The sequence below is a fragment of the Falco rusticolus genome, chromosome 14 (assembly GCF_015220075.1).
Source record: "Falco rusticolus isolate bFalRus1 chromosome 14, bFalRus1.pri, whole genome shotgun sequence".
In the NCBI taxonomy this organism is placed as follows: Eukaryota; Metazoa; Chordata; class Aves; order Falconiformes; family Falconidae; genus Falco; species Falco rusticolus.
In genome coordinates, this window is record NC_051200.1 from 21,356,786 (window position 1) to 21,378,860 (window position 22,075).

The following is a 22,075-nucleotide window of genomic DNA, read 5'->3' on the forward strand; positions in this document are numbered from 1 at the left end:
GTAAGAGGGAACACAGTGCTGTAATACGCCTCTCTGAGAAATGTCCTGCTAGGAACGATATGCAGGAAACTTGCAGGGATTTTTTTTTAACCTCGTAAATAATCTGTTGTTCATACTTTCAAGCGTATGACTGATACTTTCAGGGAAATTGAATGAGCAAACTAAGTATGGATGTTGTCAGTTGGCTGCAGCCCTGAGGTCCGTAAAAGGGACAACTGAGTAGTTGGGAGTTCATGTTACTGACACTGAGCAAGCTGAATTGTGGCTGCAGATCCCTATTATTATTATTACTATTATTATTACCATCATCATCATTATTATTATTCATTTCATATTAGGCTCAATATAAGAGCATTCTCAGCAACTTTGCCATGTCATAGAATTAATTTTGAAGTGAATAAATATTTAGAAACTGGTTACTTTGAAGCCTCCATCTAATAAAAGTACCTCGCAGAGGAGAAAGTGGTTATAATGTCATGCTGATCATACAATGACCTGCTGAGGAACATAATGGGCAGAACCTGCTGAACAAATTAAGGTACTGGAATGTAAAAACTATTCAGCTGAAAACTGTGCACCAAATGAAATCTGATACCCTCATCTGAGAACTGCACACCAAATGAGATCCGATATCCATACAGTCATGGACACGGGCTAGATGAGATGCTCTAGAAAAAGGTATAAAAATATCCAAATATATAATATTTAAATATTAAATTGAAACCTGACATAAAGCCTTGGCCCTCCTAAATTATTGACTTGCTATTACATTTTTGATGATTTATTTCTCTATAAAAGACCATTTGGGGGAGGCAGCTCTTTCTAAGTTTTACATTTCAGTGACATACTGTTTTTTTATTGAATACCTCTTGCTTCTTTGGTTTTAAGACCTAGAGTAAAACAAATTCTGAATTTACTTTTTCTTATTCAGTCATTTTTATATCTACATATACCATTATTTCTCTTTTATAGTCCTTGACATGAATGACAATCCTAACTTTCATTATTGCTTTTCTCTGAACTTCTCAAGTATTGTAGTGATAAGCTGGGGATGCAGAACACTTGTTTGCAATCTCTTATTGTTTGAGGCAATAGGAAAAGTCAGACATAGGGCAACAGTGTCTGCAACACAAGTTCTAGACTAAAGCTCCTGTTGAGCACTCAAGCGCTTTCAAGAAGTCACTCCCCACTTGATTTCCTTTATATTTAAATTAAGATCTGCCTCATGGCACACTGCTCAAGTACATATGCATTTAACTTCATAGGGAAGATGTTGCCATTTGGTTTCTTGTGGATGCACACCAGTTACGTGAACAGAGGCACTGGGCTAGGTAGCTGTGTGTGAACCAAAGGCCCGTGAAGCTGGGGCTTGTCCCTCCATCTCCTGCCACTTAACTGCTCTAAAAGCTCCATGTTCGCACAATCCTACTATAACAAAAACAACGTTTACAAGTGACCTAGCCTGAACAGTTCTATATTTAAAAGCTAAATTCTCTCTCGATGTTAAATACTGGTAACTTGGTCCTACATTTTCTTGCACACTTTTTATTTTCGGAAGGATGAATATTGCTGGTACACACTCCCTGTTTCAGTCTAAAACATTTGTCTTCCATGGTTGAGTTACAGACCTTTAAAAATAGGCTTGCAATGGAAATGCTGACATGCCAGCTGGCTGTTGCTGCAATGACACATTCACAATAGTCAACTCTCTTCAGCCAGCTCAGCGACAGGGAACTAACTGGTAATAGTTAGCTTTGTGAAACAGGTTGCTCTAATTTAATCGAAGACTACAGCAGCAGAGCATTTTATACTGTGTACTTGTTTGTCCGATGGTTGAATTCTGCGGGTTTTTTTTAAAAAATCAGCACAGGAAAGTGTTGTGGACTGTGGGGTGTACTGGTTTGCTCCCTCAGTCATGCTAATTTGATCAAAATTATTTGGCAATTAAGAATGGTTTGAGACTTCCTTTGCTAGCTTTATCTAAAGGGCAGGGCTTACTAGAAAGTCATGCAGAGTGTTTAAATAAACAGTGTCATTCAGGAGTTTTCTACCCTTAAAAATATGTATTTTTCATAGTATCATCTAGCGTTTTCCAGCTCCAGAGATCAAACGGTGACAGAGAAGTATTATTTTTTCATCCGTGCTCTTTTTGCTGTCCCCTCAGGTTTGGAAATACTGGAGTGTTTCTCACTGAACACATGCTTGGAAACAAAGGAGTCCGTCCCCTCGGTGTCTGTAACCACGGTGAGCAGGCTGCTCCGCTCCCGCAGCCCTGCGCGCAGCTTATTCGCGCGTTTCACTTCACGAAGGACCCAGGAGCAACCCGGCTACACTTTCTTTTCCACTTTCCAGTCGCGCGTCCAATCTTGCCACCTCTCAATTCAGAAAAAAAAAAACAAAAAACCAACCACGAAACAAAACGAAACTTCGTGGGGTTTTCCCCCGCGGTCGCGGCAGCGGGAAGGCCAGCCCGCCAGCCGCTCCCCTCACAGCCGAGGCGTCGCCTCCCGGCGGGCCTGCGCCGCTCATGAGGGGGCGCCGAGGCACCCGAGGTAGGGACGGGGTCTGAGGGGATGAAGGGGTCTGACGGGACGACGGCCTCCTAGCCGGGGGGGAACTTCACCGACCGAGCTCCATCGCTGATTTTACCCCCCTCCTCTTTGTCTCGTTTTAAACGCCTCCGTGCCGCTCTCCAGCACCCTCCCTCAGCCTCAGGCGGAACGTCCAGGTGCCGCCGACAGCCCGCCCGCGACACCATTGCTTCACCGCGCTCCCTCCCTCCGGCGGGCAGGCGGTCACCCTGCCCGGATCCCCCCCGGTGCCCAGGCCGGCAGCCGGTCGCCCCCCAGCCCCGTCCCCCTCAGCCAGGCGCCGCCCGGCCGCGGGCCCGCGAACGTCACCGCGCGTCACCGCCCCCCTCCCCATGCAGGGGATTCTCCGGCCCGCCCTGACGTCATCCCCGTGCCGCGCAGGCCGCGCCCCCTCCGGCCGCCATGTTGGGGGGTGTGCGCGGGGGAGCGCAGAGCGGCGCCGCCTCCGCCGGCCGGCAGCAGCAGCAGCAGCACTAACAGCCCGTGTTCCGCCGCCGCGCTCCATGGCCAGGAGGAGGGGGCCCGCCGCGGCTGCCCACCGCCTCTGAGCCGGCCGCGGGCCCGGGAATGCGCAGCGGCTGGCGGCGGCTGCCCGGCTAGGAGGAGAAGCCGGGACATGGTGCCGTTCGCTCCGCTGGAGGACGCGGAGGAGCCGGAGCCCTGCCACAAAATGGAGCTGTACGTGAGCGGCGGCGAGGTCAGTGTGGGGCCGGGGGGGCGGGGCTCCCGCGCCGCGGCCGGCTCCCCGCCGGCACCTGCCCGCCCGCTCCCCGGCCCCCGCCGCCGCCTGGGAACGGCCGGGCTGGGGGCGGAGGGCGGGCGCAGCGCAACGCCCCCGGCCTCTCCCTGCCGGCCCCCGCTTCGCCGGTCCCCCCCCTCCGCCCTCGCCTCGCTGCCCCCGGTCTGCCCGCCGCCCTCCTCCGCCGGATCCTAGCGTTCTCGGCGGCGCCGCCGCTTCCCCGCCTCCCCTGGGATCTCCCCCCTCACACGCACACACACACACAGAGGCAGCCCGGCGCTGCCGCCGGCCACCTGGCCTGCTCCCGGCTCCTTCCCGCAGCGCCCGCGCCGGGACCGCCCCCCCCCCCCCCCCCCCCCGGGAGCTCAGTCCGGCTCCGGCCCGACCCGGGCAGACGGCGGCCCCCAGGCTTGACCCGCAGCCCGGCCGCGGCCCCCCCGCGCCTCCCCCGCCTGGCCCGAGGGCGGCGGGGCCGTGTGGCGGGGCCCGGCCGCGACCCCCCCGGCGCAGGCAGCGGGACGGCGGCAGCACGTGCGGAGTGCGGGGGCCGCCGGCCCCGCCGGGGGAACAAGGCGCACGGAAGAGCGTTGGGGCCGGTGCGCTTCGTGTCGCCTTCCTGACCGTGTTAGTGTCACGCTTGTCGGTTCCCTGTGAACGCGGTTTTACGGGCACGGCTCGCGTGGAAAGTTACTTTAACTCCTCCTGGAAATGTGACTGTACGGATCGGGGTGCGCATCCAGGTAGGCTGGCCCTGGGAGCGGGCCCTTTGCTTTTGCACCCATTAAACTAAGCAGTAATTTTCATACACGCAACAAGCAGAAGGACCCGGGAGCATGCGACTGAGGTTTGGATGCGTAAACGTTGTAAAGGACAAGGAACAACTTCGAGAGTGGCTTCGAGGTACTGCTTAGCACTCTAGGTGCGTCCATAAGCAAGTACCGAATGTGATTTAAAAGAAAATAAATGGTAAAACTGGTTATGCTGTAATAAAGTGCCTATCTCAGCAGAATGTGACACTCAGGTCTTAAAACTTGCACTTTTAAATCAGAAGCGTAGGATTGTGTATCAAGTATCATCAAGTATGACAAATAAGAGATTACACCTAGGTGTATTAGGCACACAAAAGATGTTATCTAAATAAAGCTTCGTAAAACTGGTCAGACTTGCTTTCTGTGATGCAGTAGGCTTTTCTTATCCTAAGTAAAAAGGTCTGTAGCAAATTCATCTCTAAGTACAAAGTGTGCAAAACAAGCCTAGGTTAAAGTTCTGGGAAGAGTGAAGGGGTATCCTTTAAAGAATTGTGTTGAAATGTCATTATTTGATAAAAATTGGTACTTATAAGGAATCCAGTAATTCAAATAGGAATCAAGCCATGGGGGTTTTATATCTCATGGGTTTTTTAAAATTTATTTTCTGTAGTTGTGTCTACGGAGTGCCGCTTTTAAGTACTATAATTACTGGACGTGCATTTCTACATCATGACTGCTACACTTTTAACACTTTAAAATATTCTAATGATCTAATAATACTGGATGCAGTACCTCTACCTTAATATTAGAGAAATCCTAATTATGTTAGTGAAGCTACAGGTAAGGATTAAGAAGTCAGCAGAAGTATTAAGGCTTATTTGTTAGTCTTGAGGTTTATAAAAATAATGTGCTGTAGTTAAGGTATGAAGTTTATTGAAGATCTGAGAACTTTCTTGGCCCTGTTGATCTGTTCTTTAAGAATATTGTGATACATTGGTGTTAAAATAATCAAACTTAGAATATTGTAGCCGAAATGAGAACTTCTGTGGTGGTTGTGCATCTCTCAGTATTTTTTGGCTGGACAAGTACGCCTCCACTAAGGCTGGTGCTACTTTGAGTACTGTGTTCAGTGCTGGTTTTGTGTATGGATTTTGCCATAAAAATTTATTGGCAGTTAGCAGGAGTGGCTGGAGAACCAGCCCTAGCTCCGGCACGGCAAAGCTCCGACAGGTAGTTCTGCTGACAGTGGTGACCTTTACTGTCAAATACTCGGCTGGGCTAGGGCTGCCGAAGGGGCGCGAGGTTGGCGATGCACTGCTGGAGGAACCAGGTTCTGAAGTCACACTCGCCGGGCCAACAGAGCCTAGGACCCTGCCTGCCCAACTGAAACAGCTCTGTGTTTGTAACATCTGAAGGCAACTGTTTGCAACAGTTGTTCTTAGAAGTGTGTTTTTCTCAAGCCTGTACATGAACTACTTACTTAACAGGGTCTGTGTAAAACCCATTTCACTTGTGCTCTGATTAAAGTGTTTGTTACATCTGTGTTACATTTGGCTAGCAGCGTTTGAGGCTTCATTTATACCAATACCAGTTTCTTCAAGTTGCATGTGAAGTTCCCAAATTACATTAGCAAATACTTGTTATTGTCATAATGCTTTATATTAACAGCATCTCAGGGATGTGTTGTACTTTTTACTTGTTGGAATTCTGCATTCACATGGTTTGGGGATTTAAGAATTTTATTTTATATTATAGTAGATTTTGGTTTGGTTTGGAATCTTACCTTAGTATTATTTTTTTTAATTAATTGTAGCCTATAGTACTTACTACAACCTTACGTTGGCAGTCTGATAGATCTCATTGACCTTGCCTGCACTGTCAACAGTGTTACGGAGAAATAGTCCTATATTTTGAAGAGTAACTTATTCCTACTCGCTGGTGCTCTTGGTCATCAGTTGTGGCATAGGAGGAAAAATCTGAGAAACAGTTTTCTCTGAGGAATTTGCCTGTTAATTAACTAAGTTTAGGATTACATTATTAGAAATAAGTGCATTTCCAGTGAAGTAGCACACACGTTGACTGGAAGTAAAAACAGTTGGCAAGGGAAGAACACGATCTTGGAGGTAGGAAACAAATTTTCATGCTTCACGGCATAAAAACAACACGAGCTTTTGGAAGAAATCTAGGATTGAATTATTTTGCCATTTTTTCATGTTGCTTGTCTTTGAAGTGCTGAGGATTACATTTTGGATTGTACGTTGTGCTGTTCCTGTTCTTATATTCCTATGACAGTGTCACTTGTGAAGCAGTTTTGCAGCTGTGGGAATTCCTTAAGCCTAGGTAGGAAGGGTCAGTGTCGTGCAGTTTAAGCTTTGAATGTTGAGTGAACCTCTTTCCTCCTAAATACGGGATTAATATGTATTTTCATGGTAATAAAATAATTAAAAAATTTTCATGGTACAAGGGTGCTGATAATACTCTACAACAGTTGATTATAAAAATATTGCAGTCAACAAAGAAACAGGAAAGTAAATGTTAACATTTTATTGACCAAGCTGAATGAAATGCAAAAATACTTGGAATTGGGCAGATACAGTAATTTTGGAATTTTCTGCCCATTTGATAGAAGTAGTCTTGCATTTAAAAGGATAGGTGTAATTAAAGTGCATGCTGTTTGCAAAACATGAATATTGTGACTTGCCTAAATGTGACCTCATACTCAAATATTTGTTTTTGAAATAAATACTTCAGAAACAGTTGCTTAATTGGCTGACAGTGACAAGGAAGGTGAGGCTGAAACAACAAAGTGGCTGGAAACTAAAGTATTCTGCTAGAAAAATGGGACTGCGCTGAAAGTTGCTGCCTCCCAAAAGGCATGTTCATCAGTTGAGCTTTGCTGCTGTTGTACGTAATCCATTGCCAGTGCCAATTTAAATAAATGTATCTTTGATTTTGGCCAGTGTTTTCAGTCCATTCTCTTAAGCATGTTCTGAGCCTCGTCTGTCAAAGGCCACTGAATTTTGTTAGTGTTTGGAGTTGCATAACTCCTTTGTGAGTAATTACTGGCAGTGACATGGATGACTCAGCTACCTAGTTTTGTGCATCTCTGAAAATCTCCACATTTGGGTGGTGTTATGTTAAGAAAAAATAGTAGTTTTGCCCCTAACCTGAAGTGAAGTACCCTCAGCTCTTGCAACAATTTACAGTTTTTATAAAGACTTATGAGAGCAAGCCCCCTTAAAGTGGAGGGGAAAAAAAAAAGAGCAAGCATGTTAATACTCTTAAATGGAAAACAATGAGTGTCTTTATGCATTGAGAAGTGATGCAATATAATAATAATAATAATTCTGTTTTGGTATGCCACTTTTGAAGATAATTTTTGGAAGTCTGCTGTCATATTTTGAATGTGTAAAAGGAGCAGGGGGTCTGAGGTAGCTCACCTTGGTTCCCCCAGGATAGCTTTGGAGGCGCTTCACAATAACCATAAATCAGAAGAATGGTATGGTGTGTTAACTCATATATAGAATCTTAATGTTTATGTAGATGTGCTTCATTACTACATCAAGAATAAAATTTGAAACACATTGTTTTCATCAGGTTAAAATGTTCTTTCCCAGTATTCCTCATTTGTCATTACACGTGATTTTGAGATTGGCTGCTTTATGCCCTTTGGTTATGGAGTTACAGTCACCTCCTAGACAGGCGGGAGTGAAAAGGGTCTCAAGTCCTTCACTGCTACAGCAACCCCTGTGCTTGTGGTTGGGTTTGTGTCTTGTCATAGCTATAGCTAGTCTGAGACACATGGTATTCTCCCCTCATCTCTGATAATGGGAAGGATCAAATGTTCTCTTAAAATTGGTAATTATACGTTTCTGAATATTTGTTATCCTGTATGAAGGTATGATTTATTTGCCACAGGATAAGAACTTTCTAACTTTCCCTAGTAACTGACTATGGGTTTAAGGTTGTTGGTTTTGTTGTTTGGGTTTCTTTTTAAAGGTAGATGGCTTTATCTTCCTTTTCTACTTGGTACGTTTGTGTGTGTGAGTGAGTTACCTGGCCTCTTTTCTCAGGAGCTGAGGGACTGAGGCTAGCGCAGGGTTTGTGCAGGCGGTGAGCAGATGAGAAGAAAATCCAGCGCAGACCTGCAGAGTCTGACAGGGACACTGCCATCCCATCAGCAGGACATCCTTCCTCTGGTCACATCGTGGTAGGGTGGGACCCCGCTTTAGTTGGTGCAACTCCGTTGGGTAATTCTTGTAACACTGCTTCATCTTCCACTTCGTGGGGCTGGCTGCTGTACTGGAGGAAGCTTTACCTTCCCAAAAGTATGCGAGCCCAGGCAGTAAAGAGCACTGAATACAGGTTGGGCACCTGCATACAATAACAATATCTGCTATTTTTTTACAAAAAAACCCAACAAACCAACCAAAAACTTGTGGGTGTTTTATAGGAAGAACAGGTGCTGTTAAGCTTCGGTTTTGTTCAGTCACTTTTAGACATTTAAAAAAAAAATGAAATCCCTTGCCTATTTGGCTGTGCACAGAATCCCCAAATTTCTCAAACCTATCTCAGGAAATAAGATTCAGTAGGCCAATGTGTTGCTCATTAAATTAATGTTGCAAACACTCTGCAGATGTAATTCAGAATAAATGAGGAACAAATGTTGTTGTCTTAACAGGGTTTTTTCCAAAGGATTTGTTTCAAAGTCTTTTCAAAATAATTGGGGTTTCTAATGCAAGCTTCCACTCTAACATTTTGAAATAAGTATGTGAAATAATACTTTTCTATGTGGGGAAGCAAACTGGTTAGTCTTGCGTTCATTTGGAAGAATTGAGAGGTGTAGGTCTGGTGACTAGCTGCAGTAACTTAGCAAATTAAGCACAGTGAAGGAGGAACCATGGAGGATGCAGAAGATTTTGTTGATACTTATGTAGGATTTTACCTGTTTGTAGCCAGGCTAGATTATCCATGAGTGGTGATGAATAATGCTTTCTACTTACAATAATGTTACGATTATAAAATTCCCAGTTTTTCTTCTGTAAAATTCTTAATTCTGTTTGAAGGCTTAAATGAAGACGTGTAAAAACAGGGCAGAGCAAACGAGCTTTACATCTACAGTTTTTCCTTGTAGTTAGGCATTTTGCTGGCCATTTGTCTAGTTTCTTTTGGCCCAAACCATAACACATTTACCATGTAAACAGTTAAAACATCCCTAATACAGGGGCGAAGATGGTTCAAATCTTTAGTAATCCTGGGATTCCTCTGTTCTGCTGTAATTATTGGAGGAGAAACATGTGCAATAGTAGTTAAGACTTTTACCAGCCGCAAAAGCCCTTGGGATGTTCTCCCAAAGTAGTCCCAGCAAGTCATGGGATCCATCGCAGCTATTTAAATCAGAAGGCAGATTGTGCTCTGTTACTTCGGAGGCCGTTTAGCATCAGAGGACTGGGTCTCTTAGCCTACTGCTCTGGAAAAGTAAGTTTCTTACCTGCTAGGTTGTCTGACCTTAACTTTGTTGTCATCTTTTTATATAATTGTTTTGGTTATTGTTATACTAGTCAACAATGTGGAGTACATTCTGTAGTTCTCAGAATATGTGTTTGGAAAGTATTGACGCTGTTTGCTGAAATGTCTTAGTTTAATTTGTTTTAATTGAAGTTAATACTTAAAATGGTCAGTTAGTTGTAGGACTTTAGCAGTACTGAAGAGCAAAATGATTCAAGGATGAAAGAATCTCCTTCAGACTAATGGTACTCGCTTCTTTCAGTTGTTCTCATTGTAGAGATAAGTGCTTTCTAATTCTCAATAATTTAAATTTGTGCATTCATGGATATTTAGTAAATAATGACTTAAAGGTTAAAATAAACCTCTTCAGGTTAAAAAGTTCTGTTCTATGCATTTGTGTGTATTCAAGATTAAATCACTGAAAGGGGTGCTACTTGACTGCAGAAGCAGAATTTTGTATGTGGTTTCCACAGAGATGGGAATTAAGTATTAATTGTAACTTTCCTTTTTTGCCTAATATGGGGGACAGTGGAAACTTCTAGTTACTGAAACTTGGCCAGTATAAGTAACTGTACAGAACAGTAATGATTTGACTTTTGCCACTGAATTTTTTAACTGAATAACTAACAAACTCCTAGACTTTGGGTTGCAATCCAACAGGTTTGTTGTTTTGTTGGGTTTTTTTAAGGGACAGTGACCACGGTTCACAAACAAAGCAAGCAAAAGTGTAGTCATGTATATCGAGCAATAAAAGTACATTCATGCACTTGGACATAAAAATTCTTTGGACTAAAAATTGGCAGGCATCCTAGTCTTTGTAGTTATAGGGGAAAAAAAAAACAACCCATGAGCAACAACGAAGGGTAAAAGTGTACGATGGGAAATTGTTAATTAAGATGCCATTTGATTACCTGCCTTAAAAGTCCAACAACTTACTATATTTGATTTGCCAGAAAGCTGAAAGTATGCTTACATGGCGTGCTCAGGAACTACGTAGATCAAATAACATGCTGATTTTTTTTTCATTCAAACCCCCATTCCAGCAGTGACACTTTCTGTGTCTGGTTGCCTGGAGTTAAGCTATCGTTTTCAGCGTATCTAGAATTCTTCTGGCTGGTAGTTTGGGTTCCAGAGCTTAAATTTAAGTAACAAAACGTGGAAAATGTTGACTGTATTTAAAGAAAGAAAAAGCAAAATGCAGACAAAATTCACTTCAAATTCAAGTACTTGAGTGAAAATTGCACGTATTTCCGAGCACCTGGAGTGGAAACTTGTTTTATTACTAGGTCCAAATAAAAATAAGATTTTTGGACAACTTTGTGCCTCTCCTTGATTCGCTGTTAAATGTAATCTAGTGATACTGTGAAAAGAAATTACGTGGCAGTGAATCATCTGAAATGTAATTGAAGTTCATATCTGGTCTGAATGTTGGTATTATTTCTTGATGTATTCAGTTAATTCATACAATAACATATATGTTTGTAACCTGTGATTACAGTAAGCAAAAACTCAATTAACTGAATGAAGGTAACCAAAGCCTCATGCTGCTTTCCTTGATATTTTTTTTCAGTGAGGTTATAGTCCAAAAATAAGTGCCGGTGTGTTGATACAAAAATTGGAGATTTGATTTTTATCAAAATCATTAATATAAGAGTTAGCTTTTAAAAGCTGTACTTGAAATCAAGAGTCCTAGGAGCAGCACTGGAAGTGGTTGAGGGTTTGCTTAGATGATGCAATTGTGGTGGTATAAACCTGTCCCTTCAGCCCTGCCTGTTTGTCGGGTTTTCTTGTCGCTTTTAAATGGGGGCATGGTCTATATGGCATTTCAAGATTCTTTGTAGTCCTGTGTTTTTACCAGTTCACATACTGATAATCATAGCATATTTTGGTATCTTAGGCATGTATTTGAGATAAATTCAGAAGTACGAGAAGAAAATGTCATGACCCAGTCTGAGAATTTAATGGGTTCAATTTCTGTTTTCAGGAAATAAGTTGTTTGTTTCCTTGTGTTATTTCTAGCTAGTATTTTGTTGTGAGATCTATGCCACATGAAGGTAGCGATACTGAACAATTAACATATAATAAATTAGCAATTATCACTAGCAAAGTACGTAACTAGCTTCAACTATTTTGTCAGGTATTTCATTTGTCATTACTGCTTTGTGTGTTTGAACAGTGTGCCCTTTGCTTTCTGCATTATTTTTTTTTTTTAATTTCAGTTGTTATGCAGCATTGAATTGTTTGTTACTTAGGGAGAACTGAACTTTTAGATTTTATTTTTTTTTTTTTTGCTATTGCAGCTGTGGACTTGGTACCTGCTTTTTACTGTTGTTTTTGGGGGTACACAACTGCTAGCGAGTATTGTGCTCACTTAAGAGCATGTTGTTTATTTGTCTCTGTCTGGATGCCTGTCGTACTTTTCTGCCTCTTAAAGGTGGTTGGTGGGTTTGAAATTGATCCACAAATATTTTAATATACAGATCTACAGTTTCTAAACTACTTTGTTAAACTGTGACTGTTCTGTTTGCTAAATATTTAAATAACTTTTGATGCAAGCAGACTTTTGGAGGGATCTAATTTTTGAGGAAATAATGACTTATTTTTGTGAATAAGGATTCTGTGGTATGTATTCTCCGTTCTGCTTGCTCTTGTGCTTCTGCTTCTTGCCCCCAAAAGGCTTAAAAACATTTTTGAATCTCTTTTGCTTTAATCTGCAAATTAATTTTCAGCAGCAGATTTTACAATTTTAGCTTTCTGAAAAGCATCCGCAACATAAATTTTGTACATTTTACATGTCATCTTGTATGGATGGTATCTGTAGCTTTTAAAGAAGGAATTTTAAATTAATTCCAATTAAATAACACTGTGGAATGGCATTTACAAAGGGATATGCTAAATGATGCATAAGGGAGACACTAAATATAACTACTAGGTAGTAGTGTTTGATTGAAACTACAGTTTTAAATTAGAGCAACAAGAACACCAGTTTTCATTTGTGTGCTCTGAAATGTAAATTGGTCAAATTATAAACTCTGCTTGTTTGAAATTGTTAGGTTTAATGCTGTTGTTTGGTTTTTTTTCTTTTTCTCTTCTGCATTCCCATTTCTTCCCATCTCCAGCTAAATGGCCTTAAAATGGCAGATGAGCCTATGGAAGAAGGTGAACCATATTCTTACCATGTAAGTATATTCGATTAGATGTTCAGTTTAGGCACTCAATTAGCATTTCGTTTGAAGCAAAATTTATGCATTCCCTGCTCTTTAATAACTTTTGAACCTTTCATTTTGTTTGACCAGATCTGAGGAGGCTCTTAAGTCTCAAAGATGAATTGGAAAATTAGTACCTGGGTAGGGGCCGTAAGTGCCTTGTTGGGGAAGCTTGCACATCAGGCAGTGCTTTATGGAAAACAGATTCTGTGTGCTGGAGAGGGCAGGTCCCTCAGCCTCAGAAAGTGCTCAGTCCAGCCATGAACCTTTTATACATAGAGTGTTTATTGTTGCCTCTTACTACACTGTCAGCTGTTCTTCCTTTGTATTTTTTAATGTAGCTGCTGTACATTCATCTAGAAGGTACTTAATTCCTGCTATTTTAGAACAGAATTGATTTTTACACCAGGATGTTAATTTGACTGTTATGTACAAGTATCTCAGATGAACCCTGTTGTGCATGACTTTTGTCCAGTGCCTTGGTGATGTGCATATTTAGGAGGTGCTGAAGATCAGTGTTCTGTACGCTGGCTAAATCTTGGACTAAACTTTAGGCTAATACTGTGTGTGGTGAAATGCCTGACATTGCATGGAGAAGTTGGCCATCATTTTTGAACACAGCCATCCATGTATTTTGTGTTTGGAACAAGATCATGGAAAAAGGTATTAAGTATATCTTATTGCCAGCTGTAACCACTGCTTTGTATTGCAGTAATAAGTTAGAAGTGAGTGATCTGGAGAGTAAAGTCTTGGGGGAAGAAGTGTGGTGCTTGGACATTTCCTGGTGTAGAGTAAGTAAATAAACAGTCAGTGTCACGGTCATCTTACACGTAGCGAAGAAAGATGAGCAATGGGTTGTCTCAGTTGTTCGCGGTACTTGAAACAGAAGGATGTTGCTGAGCTTGTTTGTTAGGTGCTTGGAGCTACATACAAGTCAAGCTGTAACGAAGTAAGATGGCACAAAGCCATAACCGATTGCGGCGTTTCTTTCAGTGCTTTGTCTTCTGTTGAACCTGCTGGGAATAGTTAGGTTTTGTGCAAGGCAGCTCGGTGGGAGCTAGTACCTGAGCTCTGAAATAGATTTGCTGCTCAAGCAGCAGAGCACAAAATCAGATAGCCAAATTAGCGTTTTGTGGAGGCCAAACTAGAAATGAAAATGAAACTGGCTTATATAGCTGTTCAGCTTTTTCCCTTCTTGTGGGAAGGCCACTTCTTGTGGATGTGAAGGCAGAGGCCTTCTTATGCTTCAGTCATGCCAATTTTTAGTATTTAATGATAGTTAAGTAAGTGAAATTATATAGCCAATCTTTTGTGAAGGTAAAACACTTCATAAAAAATAGCTCATTTCATACATTTCAAGTTATTCTTTATTTGCATGGAAAGCATTTTTCTCCTCGGTTCACATTTAGAAATACTCTGTCAGTCTCTGCAGCAACCACAATATGATGTCACAGGCTAATGATTCAAGGTGGGTGATAAACGGAAGAGCAGGTGAACTGTTAAGGATCTTTTCTCATGCTAAGGTTCACAGTGTTAAGGAATACAAATTAGGATGGTGAAGTAAAAAGGCTTCTAAGTATAGTATTTACATTTTTCATGGAAAGAACCAGCCATTAGTCTGTTACGTGACAGGACAGGACGACGTTCTGCTTTCATCTGTCCTGGGCTGACTTGAAATGCTAGTGTGTTTACCTGCATTAGATTCCTGCCATGTGTTTAAAAAAACAAATAAAAATGAAATGTACATCTTTCCTATGAATATGTATATGCGTAGTCAGCAGGATGGATGGATGAAATGAAGTTGGGGTGTCTACACTGTATCATCAGTGTATGTCAGCGTTTTTTTGTCAACAAAAAGGGAAATAAACTATCTTGGAGTGTGAATTAATGAATTAACTTTGTTATTCAGCAGTATCTTCTGTTAATACCTACCTTTGCATGGGAAGCAGGTGGGACAGGCCTTTTCCACAAAGAGGGAAGTAAGAGATGTAGGGGAGGGGAAGGGACTCGTGCAGTAACAGCTGGACTGCAGTTTGTGACTATACTGTGATGTTAGTTTGAATTCTTTCTTTCTTCCTTCCTCTGGACAAACAAAACAATTAAGGCAGAGACAGTTAATACAGTGCGATGATTACCCCTGCTTACTTTTTAGTTATTACTGTAAGTATGTACGCATTTAGGTGATCAGATTTCTACCCTGAATTTCTGTGTAAACCCACATAGAGGATTTCATCCAGGGTACTTCTGTATCGTCTGGTAACGCTGATCACAAGTTTTAATGCGTGGTCCTGGGCAGCAAGACTTTCTGTCTGTAGTCAGCGTGACTGTAGTCTGATGTTCTCCCCTAAAGCCAACTGTTTCATCCAGCGGCTGGGTCTTTTTCTGGTGCTGTTCATACTTGCCGTTGCAGGAGAGCAGTGTACTGTGGGCTGGTAGGGTGTTTTTCTGGTCTCCACTAAGAGAAGCTTTCAAGACGAAGACCTAAAGGGAGGACAGGAGGACAGTTAATAATCATCTGGGTACCCTAAAAGGAAAGTACTGCAGATCAGATGGGATTTTCTGTTGTAATTGGCTTCTTGTATTTGCTGTGTACAAGAAGTTGGTATTCTTGACAGGGCTGAGGGGTGCCGCTCTTTTTTCACATACAAGCAGAGGTTGCTGTTGTAGGCCTTGGCACATAGGTTTTATTTTCAAGGATACTTTTTTTTTTTACATCTCACTTGTTTTCGCTCACAGAAACTTCTCTTACACCGTAAAAGCTGCAACAAGTCATCTGATTTGTTTTCATCATGAACGTTTGTCTTTTCACAATTGTAGCTGCTGTGCCCTGCTTTTCTAATGAGAGTAAAAGGAAGAAGTCAACAGAACACTGAATCTTTTACCTACCTCAGAATTACTCTCAGCTTTTTGAAGGATGTTTCCACACAGGGTAGTCTTTCCATGAGCTCTGCACCCCAGAGTTGTGTTTCTTCTGTTGGATGCAAGAATTGTCAGAGTTCTTAAGATGACTCATATCTTATTTACGGTCTTCAAATGATACATGTTCCTCTAGCTACAAGTGGATGACCATATTTATTATTTGCTGCTGTGAAAAGCAATAATTACCTAAAAATGATGAAATTCAATTTAGCTTTCATTAAGACTATTTCAGGAAAGGGAAAGATGAGAAGAGTAATCACTGGGAAAACTAAAGGCTGCTAAACAGAGGTGAAGCACAGAGGGATCATCTTGTACAGATCTTTAAACTGAGTATGTTTATTCCTTTCATGTAAGAAAATCAATCTTTGCTGTGGTTGTAATATTTATGACAAAAGGAAATGAGTATTCTTTGGGAATTTTACATCAATTTAGAAATTTTAGATGCATGTATTTAAGAAAGGGTGGTTGGGAAAATTCATGATTTGAACAGCTTTCTTTTCTGCCTTATTAGAATTTCAATTATTTTATTTTTTAAAAAAATAACCAACCAAACAAAAAGAGCAGGCATTTACATGCACTTCTAATGAGAGTTGATAAATTCAAGCCTGTTCATTATTGTATTTTGTTTGCCTTGAAATGATAGGATGAAGGAAGTGTGAAAGAAATTCCTATTACACACCATGTGAAAGAAGGATGTGAGAAAGCAGATCCAGCACAGTTTGAATTACTTAAGGTTCTTGGACAGGGATCATTTGGAAAGGTAAGATAACAAACTTTGTTTTCATCTGATGTCTACTTTGAACCTGCTTTGTCTTCCCTTATTTCTGTGATGCTACAAGGTTAGAAATAAACATCAGAAATCTAAGTCCAGGTAGATGTGCTTGTGGAAATTGCCCTGTTTTGGAGGAAGTTACCCACAGTGTTTTGCAGTTGGGTGGGGAGGTGGTGGTGGGTCTTTTCATTTTTACTATGGTAGCATTTCTATCTTAGTGTTCTTTAGAGGAAAAGCAATGTCTTTTTCCGTAGATCTTTCCAGATGTTCAAGAAGGATAGTACCCTAAGAGTTGCTGGGAATGTTTGAAAAAGATACTGACAAATTTCATCTTTCTCCAATCTTGCTCTGTTGCCAAGGGAGCAAGGTTTATAGCGGGACAGCACATCAGACCCAGCAACAGCCTCAGTCTCTCAGCAGAAGGGTTAGTCAGTAGCAAATTTTAGGAGGTCTGCCACGGAAAGTTAGTTTGCTTTAACTGAACAGGGAGGCATGTTTGTGGTTCATCTGGACTGGCAGCTGCAGCTTCATGGGGAACCATGGCACCAACAGCAAGGGTTTTTACCGGTTGGGTTATAGAGTTAGGGGTGGTTTTAATGCAACAGCTCTGGTGTTGACAAGCTCTGTTTGCCTCATGCCTTGGTTATTTGAAGTAAAATCATGGTGTTTTCAACGGCCTCAAGACTTTATTGCAGCATCTAGTCAGGAATCAGAAGGAACAATATTTCTGTTCCATATAGTTTCCCTCAGATCCTCTGTAGCTTAGGTTGATGCTTGGGAGGCAGCAGTGCTGTAACAGACATCAATAGACACTTCTGCAGGAGATGGTGATTTGTCTCTTAATGATGGTACTTGACGTGTTGTGGAAGTTTGATTTTATTTTTTTTCCTTTCAATATACAAACTCTGTATTGATATAAATACAGAAGAATGATTGCGGTAGTTTGGAACTTGAACCAAAGTAACAATAAAGTAAATAACCTGGGAAATCTATTTCAGGTTTTTTACTTTGCTGTATTTGTCAAGTTATCTACAGCTAGAAGATGCTAAGTGAACAGTTATTCAAATAGCTTATAGAAAAAATATGGCAATTTTTTTGTTACAATAATTTCTTTCTGGTGTCACACTGCAGAAATGAAATTAAAAACCTAATGTCTCAGTCGCTAGCTTGAAACACATTAGTTGAAACATTAATCCTAGTGTATAAGAATCTAATTTATTTTTTTTTAAAACAGACTCTTAAACTAGATCTTTTGCAATGCAAAAAGTAGACAATCAACTTTATGTATGTTTCCATTTTCCAGTTCTTCTGCTAGTTTTGTCTGTCTCGTGGAAGGAACAAATCTCTGCATAGAGATATATGGAGGGGGGGGGTGGAAGAGAGACATTAGGAAGGCAGTCTGTGAATAAGCGATAGCTTGGAAAATAGACTTTAAAATCTTTCTTAATGTTTTACAGTTTAAGACACACTTCTTTATCTGGTAATGTTTATTGCCAATTCCCTCATACGCTTCTCATCTTCAGAGCCTAAAAGGCTCTGCGTTTATTACTCCTGACTTGCAATGTCTTAAGCTATCTTAGGGTTCAGCACATCTGGTACAGACATCTTACCCCTGACTCAGACAGACTCTTACTTCACAGAGTTCAGACTTCTGACAGCCTAAGGAAAGCTCTTGCTCAGAATCCCATCAGGTTGGTGCGACGTCTGTTTTAGCGCTTTTGAAACCTGGCAGTACTTCTAGCTTCAGCTTTAAGAAATGGATGGTGACCTGCACATCTGAGCGGAGCTGTTTTTATCATGTATTTGTTGCTTTCTGTTGAAAAGAGAAAACAACGAAGATCAATGGCTGTTGCCTTGATGGTGTTTTATCTCTGGTTCATACTTCCCAGGGATCTCCCTTTGGGTTTAGCAAACACAAGGTTTGTTTGCTCTCTCTCTCTAACCTAGTATGGGGCTATAGCCCATCCTCTACCTGTCTTTTTTGACATCTGTGCAGTATTTAACACTGCTTCACAGCAATAAGGAGTTAAACCTGATGTCTGTTACTGAGTTTCTGTCTTTGGCCTTTGATAATCACTTTCAGCAGATCTGCTGAAGATGATCCGCAATTCACTTCGGTGTATCACCTTGAGTGTAACACGTGCCCATCTTGATTTTGCTTTACAATTGAACAACCGATCGTTATATCTCTGCAAGGTGCAGGATTATGGAGGCTTTGCAAATTAAATAGATGGTACTTGAGTAGTTCTTAGTGGCAGCTGGTTTAGTTCTTATTAGCTAGAATTTGTGACTTGTGTGTGAATTCCTTACAAGCTGCTAGTTATTAAGCACTAACATATTTGAACGTGTTTGTTAATCTTCTGCTTTGGTAATTGTGAGTGTTTTAATCTACAGATGTTTGTTTTCTTATTTGCTGGTGTCAGCGTGATATAATAGGAGAGCAGTGCCGTAGGTCAATCGTTGGGCAAAACTTAAAACAAAAAGCCTGATAACCTTGAAAAGTGATTACATTTTTCTTCTAACCAGAGTTTAAAATGGAAACAACCCCTTTCCTAACCCTGTACAACTTAGTGACAGTGTATGAATTTGTGATTCTAGAATGGAAAATTTGACAAGTTTATTTCATTACTTTTTTAAAAAATATTTCTAGATATTTAATTTCTAACAAAGTATATATGTAAATAAATCTAGTGTTAATGAAAATCTGAATAAGGTAAGATCAGAGAGGCAATTCTGGGTAGCTCTTGACATTCCCTTGTGATTTGTACGGGGTTTTTTTGTTTTGTTTTTTTTTTTAACAGTACAAACATTCCTCATAACTAAAAATTGCTATTATAAGAACAACAACTTAGAAACAGGAGCACGTACCAAACTGTTTTGTAAATTGAAAGACCTAGTAGTTAGGATATTAGTCAGTGGAGCTACATGTATTTGTACTGCGTTATTTTATCTAATACTATGCTTTTCTTGGTGTCAAGTTATATACAGTTTATCTCTAAAACTGCTCTGGAAGGAAAAGAGTAGAAAAACCTGTTGGAGTTGCTATTCCAGAGGGAAAGGGTGCTTTGATCTTAAATGGTGAGGTTTCCTTGCTTTCATCTCGCCACTCTTACAGATTTCATTAATACAGCCTGTTCCATGCTTGAAACTTGGGTCTTAAACCTCAAAATCTCTTAGGAGGTGGCAGACCAGGCAGAATTGTCACTTTCCAAGAAAGTAATATAAAGAAAAGTATTTATATAAGTACTTACTTGTTAAGTACTTATTTAAACAGCTTGCTGTAGGAAAGAATGTATAGTTTATGACCAATCTGAATACTTCAGAGAGCTTGGTGGTGCATGTACCTCTAATCTGATTAAGGGAATGCAATTTTGCTCTTCCTTTAAAGGTGTATGCTTGGGAAAGAATACTGAAAGCTGCCAGAAATTAATAGGAGGTTTACAAATGCTTTGTGATAGTTGTGTATTTGATTGCTAAGCTTGCTTATGTACAGAGACTTGCTATGAATACTTAGCATCTTTTTATTCCTCAGAGATTTTGAGGAATGGGATGGGACTAGGAACACACTATTTCCTTATCTCTATTAATGAAGTTAAAAGTAAAGACATAGTAATGCTTTTTTAGTCGGGTTGATTTAGTGTTTACATAAAATATTTTTAGCAGAATTTTTAAAAATGGGGTTTGTATTACCAGGTCTTCCTCGTACGGAAAATAATTGGTCCTGATGCTGGGCAACTTTATGCAATGAAAGTACTGAAAAAAGCTTCTTTAAAAGGTATGTGTAGCTTTTGGATTGGAACTTTATAAAATGGTTTTCAATACACTTGTATCTCTTATATGAGTCTTGTAAATACTTAAAAGCCTTTTTGTTAATCCTAAATATATTTCAGTGAGTTCATAACTCTTCTCCGACAGTAGTTTTTTTTCTGGAGTAACTTGTAAGTTCATGTTTAAGAAATATTTCAAATTTGGCCAAATAGCTTTAATTATGTGGTAGAAAGTACTCTTTCAAGGTTTTAAAATTGCATTATTTAATTCTGTTTAGTCTTTTCATTATATTAAAACAAATCATAATTATTAAATTATATTTATCATATTAAAACAAACAAAAAATTCATAAACAATTTTCATTATTTCTTTTAAGTTAAACTCTACTGTGATAAGTCATTCCCCCTTGTTATAGGTGCCATAGCAAGCTCACTTACGTTTTGGCTTTCAGAAGACACTTTAGTGAATGCAAGTCCTCCCTGTTTAAATAGGGACTGTTACTAGTTAAAGAGGAAAAATTAATTTTAAAAGACAGAAAATACGTATCCAGTACAAATAGTTAATTCAGAGGTTAAAGTTAGCTGCCTGGAAATGTAGATGTGAGCTTTTTTCTTGAAAGTGATATGGATTACCACAAGATACTGGGATGTATTGGGGAAAAATGAAGACAGTAAGGAAGCTGGGGCAGGTAAAAAACAGAATAGAGTTCTGCTGTCTGAACGTTTGTGTTTTGTGGGAGACTTAAAAGTTAAAAACAAATAAATAACAAGGAAAAGTGTTTCTTTAGACAGCAAAGACTTCCCGTAGGCTAGGTTCTGCTCAATTTGTATTATACCAAATACATTTGTTTCATGCTGGTCTTTTTGTCTTTTTCTTTTTCCCCTTCTCTGCAGTTCGGGATAGAGTTCGTACAAAAATGGAGAGAGATATATTAGTAGAAGTAAATCATCCATTTATCGTCAAACTGCACTATGGTTGGTATTTTTTTTTTGCTACAGTTTCTTACATTACTTTAAGGCATAGCTGATCTTGTTCTTTCTCAGTTTTGTGGTGTCCATTTTAATGTCCGAATTAGGTTCTAGCAACTTTAAATCACAAAAAGCTAAAAAAGGGAATGTAAACACACGTGTATATAAAAGTTTTAGGTGAAGTCCTCTTGAAATCAAAGAAATGGAAAATTCTTAATTTCTACAGAGACTTATTTTTTCTTTTCATTGAGTTAAAACCAAGGTAATTAATATACTTGGTGTTACCCTGTTTGACAAAGGAGAAATAAAAGAACAGTATTTTAGTGATCTTTTATAACTAAGATTGACTTCTGCGAAGAGGCAAGTAATCATTCAATGAACTACCTTATGTGCTGCTGAATTACTTCAGTTCCGTAACAGAAATATTGCCTTTCATGGGAATTGCCAAGTTGTAAGAGCATTCAGATCCATTTTGTAGATAATCTTTGTCACACAACTATTGATTTTTTTTTTAAATTATTTTTTTTAAGCCTTTCAGACTGAAGGGAAGCTATATTTAATATTGGATTTTCTCAGGGGAGGAGATGTATTCACACGATTATCCAAAGAGGTAAGTACTTAAGATTTTATCTCCACTCAGTGTTAGAGAGGGTTTTGTTGTTTGTTTGGGGTTTTTTTTGTCAGTATAGGATTGTCTTCTGTATTTGTTTCTCCCATATTTCTTGTCATAATCTAGTTTTTAATAACTCAGTGGGACTTCCCTTATAGATGTAACCTTAAGAAACCTGAGTGCACATTGATTAGTAGCTTAAGTTTTAATCTGGTATCTGCAAAGTACAGTTCTTTTGTCTAAAA

General features: G+C 40.2%; 1 protein-coding gene across 3 annotated transcripts in view; it reads left to right on the forward strand.

The window, feature by feature from the left end:
• The first annotated feature begins 3,001 nt into the window (after window positions 1–3,001).
• The window catches only part of RPS6KA6 (ribosomal protein S6 kinase A6), a 43,373-nt gene continuing 24,299 nt past the window's right edge, over window positions 3,002–22,075 (forward strand). Inside the window, exons 1-6 of one of the 3 annotated variants that reach the window (XM_037408008.1) lie at window positions 3,002–3,288; window positions 12,707–12,766; window positions 16,356–16,472; window positions 20,178–20,259; window positions 21,146–21,226; window positions 21,751–21,830. In XM_037408008.1, coding sequence (XP_037263905.1) covers window positions 3,208–3,288; window positions 12,707–12,766; window positions 16,356–16,472; window positions 20,178–20,259; window positions 21,146–21,226; window positions 21,751–21,830 — 501 coding nt within the window. In that variant the 5' untranslated portion in view covers window positions 3,002–3,207. Of the gene's footprint in view, window positions 3,289–12,706; window positions 12,767–14,874; window positions 16,043–16,355; window positions 16,473–20,177; window positions 20,260–21,145; window positions 21,227–21,750; window positions 21,831–22,075 lie in introns of those variants that run through there. The other 2 variants (XM_037408009.1, XM_037408010.1) reach the window with 2 other exon arrangements.